Consider the following 9959-nt stretch of genomic DNA (forward strand, 5'->3'; position numbering starts at 1 on the left):
TTTGCTTTCTCGACTCGCATCGGAAGTCTTTTCTGTTTTGACTTGTTCAATTGTAAACAACGCAGAGATTTGTAGAGCAATATATTAAAGCAGTGCTGCAAGGCGTGTCCTCCTCTGAAGTTCATGTTCTGGGAGATTCCCACAACCTTCTGCTAGGAGATACAATATGTTTATATTTTGATAAGTGCATTCTTACAACCTTTGAAGAGATAAATGTTTCAAGCAGGAGTGCAGGGAGGGATAAGGAGGGGAAGGAGGAGACTTGAGGAGGAGCATGTTGTGGAATGTTTTCTGTCCTGCATCAGAACTCATTTGTCAGAGCTTGACCTCCGCTCAGATGTTACAGGTCGGGTGGGGGGGGGGGGGGGGGGGTCAAATGAGGTAAAGTTGGTCACACACAAGCACACACACGCACACACACAGATGCACAGAGAGAGAGAGAGAGAGAGAGAAAGAGAGAGCGAGAGAGACAAGCATGTGTAAAAAGGCAAGTAAAGGGGGACGATAGCTCAACACAGATTCACATTGGTTTAAATACATGACCATAAATTTACATTTACAATGAAACAATAATTTCAAACTTCAGAATGTAATTTATGTATGGCATATAAAAATAAAAACAATATATGTACTTTGTTTTTACTGAGCACCGGCGTAAAGTGTGCTGCTCGACGGAAGGGGTCATGGTTAGATGAATGAGAAGGAGTGGAACAGCCTGGAGCATGTTAAGGACATGCATGTTACTCCTCTCTATCATATATATATATACCCCAGTACAAATCTTCAACAACAGCTTGTCGTACTTATGGCCAAGACAACCACAGTGATAGTAGCCCGCAACAGGACCTGTGACCTGTGACCTCTGACTGTGGGACATCAGCAGTCATTTTCAGCGAATGGACAGTCACTTTTACATGTCCAATCAATGCCCAGCGTGCGGAGACCGTTCACACTGGTCTGCGGGGCCTTTGCACCACTGACACGGACCTTACACCTAGCAGCAATCCTTACCGTGTGGACAAATCCATGAGGTCTACAGTACCTACAGTACCTACCCAAGATGGGTAAGCCTTATGTACATGTCTTTTTGGCATTTTTTATTTTGTTTAATAGTTAGTCACACCTTTTGTGATGGCGATAATGTGATGTCACAAATGCTACTGTGACTTAACTTTAAACAGAGACAATAACTTTTTTACATGACATCACAACACTGTGGGTGCTCGGTATGTGGCACGGAGGTCCTCCTCATTCCATTGTAGTGGGAACTCACCAGGATATCCCTGTCAGCCTAAGAAGAAGAAAAAATTTCAACAGATGTTGATAACAGGGCTAGCTGTAGGAAATCTGCTTACGGTTATACATTCAATCCAAGGCAAGCTAGATAAAACGACAACATGATTTGAGCAAGTGGCATTATCAGTGGTTCTGCGTGATTCAGGCTACATTCTGATTGCCCACATAAGCCAAAAACAGGACTTACTTTGGGGAACAGTTCACTTCCAAGATGATTCTACAGATCTGACATCAGAGTTTTCGAGTTACGGCAGTACAGTAAAGACGCATCGTGGGTGAAGAGTACAGTCCATGAATCATCGGTGCTGTCGAGAGGTCTTAGTGAATTGGTGAAAAGTTCCTGCCTAGCTGCAATATAACTTACATGGCACAGTCAGGTAGCCCGGTCACTTACACCTGTCAGGAAGAAACACAATGAGTTCATTATTTGATTTTGAGAACACCAATACAGTTAGAAAACACGTCAGTTATTCCAACATATTAAAAACAAACAGTATAAGGCCTAAGTTGAATTTGATTGTAAATATAGGTGGTTGCTTCAGTTTGACCCCTCTGGCTTTCCTTGGCCACAATCATGGCGTGATTTCTCTGAAGAGTTTGGTTGGGAGATGGAACCTCGGACTAATAAGGTCACAGTCTTCCAGCAGGAGTATCACATAATTGCTTTTCATTTGTGAATGCTGTGTTTCGTCTGTGTCGCTTGTAATTAGGGTCCGAAGCAGCCTGACTCAACATCATTGAACCCTTTTACCCTATCTGAAAGGTGAAGGGATGTTCTCTGTTTAGTTCAACAGGTGAGTACCACCAAGCTAGGTTGTCCATCATTCGGCAGGAGACTTGACATTGGTTTATTTAAGGTTGGAGGTCCTAGAGTAGCCCTAAAAAGATTTAGCATAGCACTGATAGCCAGATAAAGTAGATAGACAATAACAGTGGAATTGTTTGTCTGTTTTACCTTATTTATGAATTCACCTGTCAAGTGTACTAAATGTTTCAAAACACTTTGCCAAGGCTATCGGGGGAAAAACTGCCTTTTTTCCCTGTCCTGCAAGCAGTTACAGCACTTGGAAGAGGAACAGCACGATTCATCGCTAGCCCCCCAACTGCCTAATTGATGTTAATATTAGGAATTAAGGGTCTATACCTCTCATGACCCCCCCCCCCCCCCCCATAAGAAGCAAGAAGCCAGTTTGTGTGTGTGGTGTGTGTGTGTGTGTGTGTGTGAGTACTGCAATTGCATTATAATTAAACTGACTTGATTAGTAGGTTAGTAGGCCAGATATGTTTTGATAGCTGAACACCGTCATATTTCTTACTGTTTGTAGACACTATGCTATTTAAACTGACAGCCTACATGCAACATTTTTAAAACGTTGCGCTTCTAAAGGATATATCTTATTTTATAATTAATTTGTGCGGTTAGAGCGTCCTGCCCACACAGGCTGAATATGTTGTATACTAGCTGTCTATTTGCAAACAGGACATGCAAGTGTTTCATTATCAGAAACATTCCTTGTAAAATATTTTAAAAAATACGATTATATAAAAAGATGATATGGAACTCGAGAGTGGTTTTAGTTTGTCTTGATAGTAGCATGTCAGTCTCTGTCTAAACATACTCCGTCATCCCCTAGTTCAGCATGGTGGCGGTTGTGCGAGACAAAATTCCAATTAAGCGCCCGCTGCGTGTTGGTTGAAGAAAACCATTAAACCATTATGGAAACTTGTGGTGATTCCACTCATTTAACTACAAAAGACTTGGGAAGTTTACATTGGAAACGTATATCATATTTGAGATCACCTCCCTTTTAGTTTCAGGGTGAATAAATCTGACAAGCCACTTGTCTGGGCTTTGTTACTTTCTCCTTTTACTCCGGTTATAGTTTAATGCTCCTTAAATGGTTATGTGCGGGTCGCAAATTTGCACGGGAGATAACCTAATCTTGTTCTGCCTTTTTGTCAATGTACAGTCTACAGTAGCCTATGTTTTGGGACAATGTGGCGATAGGATGAAAAGTAATCCGCGTGCAGAATTCTAAAAGCTCCTCTATCCTTGTTGAATTTCTCAAGAATTCCACCTTTGCCCTCCAGTTTCCACGAAATAAATTACTTTAATGGAGAAATGCCTTTATCCACTGCATTTGGATCTGTGTTCGTGTTGCCTCAAATCCCTGTGGCTAGAATCGATCTGTGACTAGCAGAGGAAGTAAGTGTTTCGGTGATTTGTTTTCTGCATTTAGCCAAGCTAATTTCTTAAACTTTTCAAGTAGTAGCTATAGACTAGGTTTCGTAAAGGTAAAAACATCTCGACACTAAAAGTAGGCCTATTTACAATAACAGGTAGACTACGAGTTTGGACATGTTGCATTTGTCAAATTAATCTGGTATCATCACTCAGTCAAAGTATTAACTGATCGCTGCTAATTGCCTTTACTCGCCACTCAGGTAGGTTACCTCTCGCCTGGCAACTTTGTAATAAGCTGTAGTCCTACCCCATCGCGTGAATGCTGTGCCGAATAGGCTATGGAACCACGTCGCTTGGCCTGTCTTATTGCGATTAACAATGACAATGTGTTTACTTAGATGTTACTTGCTGTTCGGTTTTTTGTGAACCACAAAATGTGCGTTTGCGCTGTAGAACCATGTGGGTTTACAGTGCTAATGGTTTTGTGATCTCGGTCTTCGAGACCATCCAAAGTAATTAGCACATAGGCTCTAAATAGATGATGGTTTTGTGAGCAATAAAGTCATTACCCATTGCAAAAACTGACAGTCCCTCTAACTAACTCCAACCACAAGCTAATTGGAAAAGTAATTTCGGCCTCATTGTCTACAATTATAGTATTTGCTTTACCAGACAGAAAATGTAATCAGCTCGGTAAATAAAACTCTGTAGAAACAAACCCAACTCAACTCAACCTGTAGCTTATTGAGGTGGTTGGTGATCTATTGCGCAAGCTCCAAAGTAATTTAGTTTTGGTGAATATGTATTTTCTGAGGTAGTGTACGTACATTGTTTTACGATTACTAATGGTAATTACAAATCTATTGACTAAGAGTTTAATCAACGGTTTTTAACCGGTGAATGACCGGAGATAATAATAGCTGATAGTTGTGGGACTTAGTTTCCTGTCATAGGTGATACTTCATCCTAAGTGTTTCTGAAATAAAGGTGTCTTCGGGATAGGCATGCAGCTTTATATTCTCTAAGATTCCAAATAGGCCTATAAGTGGCGTAAATGTTTCAACTTCCAAAAATAATTCACTTTATTCCGGTTAACTATCAAGTGACATAATGTTGACGATACATGCTGTCTAGGCTACGTTAAACATAGCGACCGTAAATAGTGAGTCTCTAAAATTTCCCTATTTCTCACGAATAGCCTTTCCATTAAGAGCGATTAGATTATGTCTATTGAAAGTTGCTGATCCATAGAGAAAATGGCAGCGGATAAAAGGCGATTTCAAGTGACCTTTTCGTCCCTTTCACACCAATCTGAGCCCCCGAATAGTTAGGGATCAAGAAAAGAAAAAGCCCTCTTCTCTTTTAACTTTTAACTACTCAAAGCGGAGGGGCTCGCATTTAAACCTTACACATTAAAATATAACGCACAGCTTGGGTCTACAGAAAATGCAGCAGCAGTGACCGTATTATTATTTTTATTTTTTTGAGGGGGGTAAACTATAGGGGAAAGTTTGTAAATACGCAGATGAAGGATTTATTGAACCATCTGCCTTCAACGGTTTCAGTTATCATTTAAAACATTATTATGTGAGTTTAAGTTAAGGTTATTTTCATTTTTTTGTCCTTAATCCCTTGACATCTATAGATGTTTAGTGCATAGGCCTATACGGAACAGAGGCTATTTTGTATAACATATGATAGTAAGTAATTCACAGCGGCAGCCTTCTTTGATTAAGAACAGGGATACAGTCCAAATGGACGTTCAATATCTCTAATACACATTGGTCATAGTTTTTTAGACTATTGTTTCTTGGTTGGTATACAGGCTAGTTAGTCGACACATTTGTGGAACAACACGCCAGAGAAAGTTAGAGGCAGATGCTTAGAGACGCGCTGGGTTGGGAATATCATAGATCGGATGTGTTTTACCCTCTCTCTTGAAGAAACATAACACTTGTTTTTACAGAAGGAATTTCGAAAGAGGCCTCTACAGCATCAGGGGAAGCGATGAATGCTATCGGTCAGCTTGAAACCTAGAACAGTGTCGTGACAATATATATATATCGGAGTATACATATATGTGTGTGTTTACTCCATGAAGCGTCTACACATAAACACAATACGATGAGGATTGTATTATTAGCTATTCCTGTCACGTTGTCAAATGTTTAAATTATCTTGAAATGTCCATGTTCGTAGGTACGGCTATTAAGGACTTTTGTTTTAACAAATGTTCCACGAGAGTTCATAACGCTCGATTGCCTGCTTGCAGAAGCAAAGAAATGTCTTTGGTGTGAAGTCGCTCTGCAAAATTAGATGTTTGTATTTTTTAAATAAAAAGATATCATAATTTGGAAATGATAAATTAACATGAATTAGTCTAGGTATGTTACTGAAATATATCTGAAGTCTATCTACCATTGACCTCTAACTCGCCGTGTTAAACAAACTATATGCATGACCTGATTCAGATAGCCCACATGTGCAATTATAGCCCACTGCACTACGAAAGCCATCTGATTTGTTTTTTTAAATAACACACCTTTGTGCGACTTTGTTTCAGTGAAATAAATGCTAAGTCATTGTGCAACATCAATGAATAGAAAACCGTCAAATTGCATTTATAGCCTGAACTCAAATCTGGGACACTAAGCACTCGCAGTAGATTTTATTATATATTGATATGTTGGATATATATATATATATATATCAATATGAAACACGATGTTTTTGAGTATATATATATATATATATATATATATATATATATATATATATATATACACACACACACACAAATACATGTGTGTGTGTGTGTGTGTGTAATATCTCTCAATTTAAGTTGTTTGTCTGCATCAATTATGTTCCGAACAATAGGCTATGTAAATAATTAATTTAGGCCTACATTTCAATAATCGTAAAACAGATTTTTAAATAGCCATACGTTTCTCTAATTATTCTATGTAATGTGGTGTGATTGCCGATTTTAAATGTAACCGCACAAGTTCCATTGAAATAAAGATAATTTTATTGTCATGAACCTGCTGTGTTTTTACATAACTATATACTATGCCGACGGAAAGTAGTCCAAGAAATATTTCTGGGTAGTATCCCATTACCGCCGACCCGCTAGGTCATATAACTGTCCTTCATACTGTTGACACTATCGCTGAGACAAACAGGCTGCTATCGATCTTTTCATTAGGCTATGTGATCAAACAACAAATAGCCTTGCACAGGTGAAAAGCCCATGACTTGAAAAGGGTTCCCTGAAATTGTTGTAGCAACATCAACGATGCTGGTATAGTAAATTGGTGACGACAGTTTAAAATCCAGATACGAGTGCGCAAATCAGTTAGAATGTGTGAAGGAAAAGATGCAAAGTGCACGCGGTTCAAAAGTTTCGCCCAGGAATGTAACTGTGGCTGTCTGACATTTAGATCGGCTAGATAACGGTGCATTACACAGATTGCTTGGTCGTGTTTCAATGTTAGAATGTATTCTTAGCATTTAAAGTTAGAATATATATATATATATATTCGTTACCTGTCTGTGTGGTGTTTGCCAAATTCAGGTACCGATGTTTCCCGTCCACTATAGCCTATAAAAGCCGTCGCTTGGTGCTTCTTCTTTTAATGTCCCACTGTCCACTTTCTCTTTTCCTCTTGCCGTTTTCGTGCTATAGCCTTCTTCCCTCCGCTCTCATTCGCTCTCTCTCTCCGTCCAGCTCTCGTCCCAATCTGTAGAGTAAAATCTTAATGATACACTTACAGACAATTCTTTGTCCATTCTAATCTTATTCGTTTCACCTTTTCAAAGAGCTGGAGACATGACCAGGAGTGTCAGTGCAGTGTCCGAGACGGACGGGAAGAGCTCTGTTGTTGAATACTTAAAAACACCCAATCCTATGCGTTTGCAAGGGGTGTACATGCATATTTGCGATCCATTATATTTTTCTTAATAGCTGACCATACTTGTGACAGACAATAACAAAGTTACTCATGCACTATTCGCTGTATTTTAACATTTATGTTACTTTATTTAGTTTAGTGTGATATTACGGGAGAGTGACAATATACTTGGCGTTACAGCCAACTGGATAAAGTTATGGCGTCTTTGGTGACTGTGTACATGTTTATGTATCAGTTGTCACGTTCAAACTACCCCGAGTCAATGTGTTTGTGCGTTTTGGGTTAATGTTATCTGAGCTGACTTCCAATCATTTCAAGTGTTTTTACCTTGAAGGTCTTTCCTCAACGTAATAAATGGAGTCGGTGGCTGCTGCGTTAGGAACTTCTGGAACATATCACCTGTAAAAATAAAAACACAGAATTTTACGAGTTTAGTTTTTAGTTTTAGGATTATACCAAGTTAATAATAATGCGTACATTCTCACGATGAGCTCTGCGTTACTGTGTGGATGTAATTGCATACTGTACGCTAGATGGCAGACCGATCCAGACATTTTTGAGTTGGAGACTCATGGAGGCTTCAGTATCCACATACAAAAATCCGGAATCCCCGTGCAATTTTCAAACAACTTCACATGATTTTGAATTATTGTCATTATTAAGACATAATATGGTATTAGTTCGATGGTGGTATAAGCCTTAACACCTCAGTGTTATAGAATATTTATTATTTGTCGATGTAATTTTGAGATTCGCCGGCGCCATAGCACCCTGTCTGCTTATTCTACGACGAGTCTATTATGCATCATTTCTTACATTGTACTTTTTCCTAATTTAACCCAGCAAGGACCCCAATAAATTATTGACAATGAAATGTAATGTTTACGCATACAGCCAAACCACAGTATTACGCATCACCAAATTTAGTCCATAATAAAAATACACGATACATGAATAATGATACTCCCGAATTTATAATTAAGATAGCAATCCCAAACAAACCATTTAAAACTTTGGGGAATGCTATGCGAGTCCCATTCGCCTCACACTTGTTTATTTCACGTGCGCAAAGCTTTGTCCCTGCTTTTTACCCTTCTTTTCGGCTATTCTATCCAGGGTTTCTTCCTTTTTTGTGACAATAGACGGCCCATACTAATCAGGTTTCAAAGTAAATAGCAGCGCGGGGCGAGCTCAATGTAAATTGTGCTTGTCAGAGCCCCCAGTCGTAGGTAGCAAGGAACGAGCTCTCTAACCAATGGAGAGAAAGAGGCTTGGCTAACCTTAGCCTCCCATTTTCTCTCTCCCCCTCAATGCAGGGCTCTGGCCAGTCAGTCGCCTTTGATTATCAGTTGCCAGCAGCCCCTCTCTTGGCTCCTTGACACGAGCACCATATAAGGCGCAGCGATCTCCATAGAAACGTGTCAGTTTCAATAGTAGTGTCAAAGTTCACTATATACAGACATTCGCGCAGATCCCCGTTTCGGAAACATTGCTCCGCTGGTCTTCCCGTTTAAACGCATTCATTTTGGGGTCTCTCCTCCTTGCATATTCTATTAGTTGTGTTTTTTTCTTTTTATCTCTTCGCGTTCGCTCCATTCCTGCTGGAGAGGTGAAACTACATGGGCACTTCGGCGACGCGGTCTTTTTGCTGGGCGAGATGAGGTTTATTTAAGAATATAGATGTAAAATCCCGCTCATCAGTTTTTCCTCCCCTCCGACAGCGAAGACGGGAGTAAGGAGCAAGGAAGAAAGGAGAAGGGAATTTATTTCTCGCAGCACTTTGGATCGCGTGTGTTTTTTTGAAAGATTCTATGTTAATTTCTACGTCCATGTGAATCGCTCTTGTCTCCTTTCTGGCTATTTTATACCAAACTGCATTTGTGTTACGTCTGGCTCGCTTTTTCTTCAGGATTGGGTTCCTGAATGGCTGACTGCAATTTACCTTGGAACTGGCCTCCCGATGCTTGCATATCCTGATCGGGTGCCTATTCTATCGCCTCCTGTTTTTTGAATGTATTGATCGTGTTCTGCGCCCTTCTTTCTCCTATGAGATTGTTTTCTACTATTTGACTTTGCACTGTCGTGTTTGAGATCTTTTTTTTCCCTCTCCCTCGAATAATAAATCCCAGCGATCAGTTCGCTTTATAGCACTTTCCGGGCCCGAGATATGGCAATGGTAGTTAGCGTCTGGCGAGATCCGCAGGAAGACGTGGTCGGAGGACCTCCAAGCGGCCCCAATCCAGCAACTCAGCCGGCGAGGGAGCAACAGCAGGCGGCGTCGGCAGCACCGCACACTCCGCAGACCCCGAGTCAGCCCGGACCCCCGTCAACACCAGGGACTGCTGGAGACAAGGGGAGTCAGAATTCTGGACAGAGTGGCGCACAGCATATAGAATGTGTTGTTTGCGGAGACAAATCGAGCGGCAAGCACTATGGTCAGTTCACCTGCGAGGGATGCAAAAGTTTCTTCAAGAGGAGTGTCCGAAGGAACTTAACGTATACATGTCGTGCCAATAGGAACTGTCCCATTGACCAACACCACCGAAATCAGTGCCAGTACTGTCGGC

General features: G+C 40.5%; 1 protein-coding gene and 1 long non-coding RNA gene across 9 annotated transcripts in view; one reads left to right on the plus strand and one right to left on the minus strand.

The window, feature by feature from the left end:
- Positions 1 to 513: 513 nt before the first annotated feature.
- LOC105026262 lies at positions 514 to 8691 on the minus strand. Of its 7 annotated transcripts, none has more exons than XR_002197694.1 (5): positions 8673 to 8691; positions 7720 to 7791; positions 7028 to 7221; positions 1484 to 1692; positions 514 to 1291 (listed from the first exon to the last, which is right to left on the minus strand). It is a non-coding gene; the product is annotated as an uncharacterized LOC105026262 (long non-coding RNA). The 7 variants fall into 7 exon arrangements; XR_829184.5 differs by lacking the exon at positions 8673 to 8691 and adding an exon at positions 8484 to 8616; XR_829182.5 differs by lacking the exon at positions 8673 to 8691 and adding an exon at positions 8395 to 8616.
- A 105-nt stretch (positions 8692 to 8796) lies between these two features.
- Positions 8797 to 9959, plus strand: part of nr2f1a (nuclear receptor subfamily 2, group F, member 1a) — a 7616-nt gene continuing 6453 nt past the window's right edge. For both annotated transcript variants that reach the window (XM_010897608.5, XM_020052815.3), the window contains exon 1: positions 8797 to 9959. This exon is cut by the window's right edge and continues 36 nt beyond it. In XM_010897608.5, coding sequence (XP_010895910.1) covers positions 9560 to 9959 — 400 coding nt within the window. In that variant the 5' untranslated portion in view covers positions 8797 to 9559.

The sequence above is a fragment of the Esox lucius genome, chromosome 13 (assembly GCF_011004845.1).
Source record: "Esox lucius isolate fEsoLuc1 chromosome 13, fEsoLuc1.pri, whole genome shotgun sequence".
In the NCBI taxonomy this organism is placed as follows: Eukaryota; Metazoa; Chordata; class Actinopteri; order Esociformes; family Esocidae; genus Esox; species Esox lucius.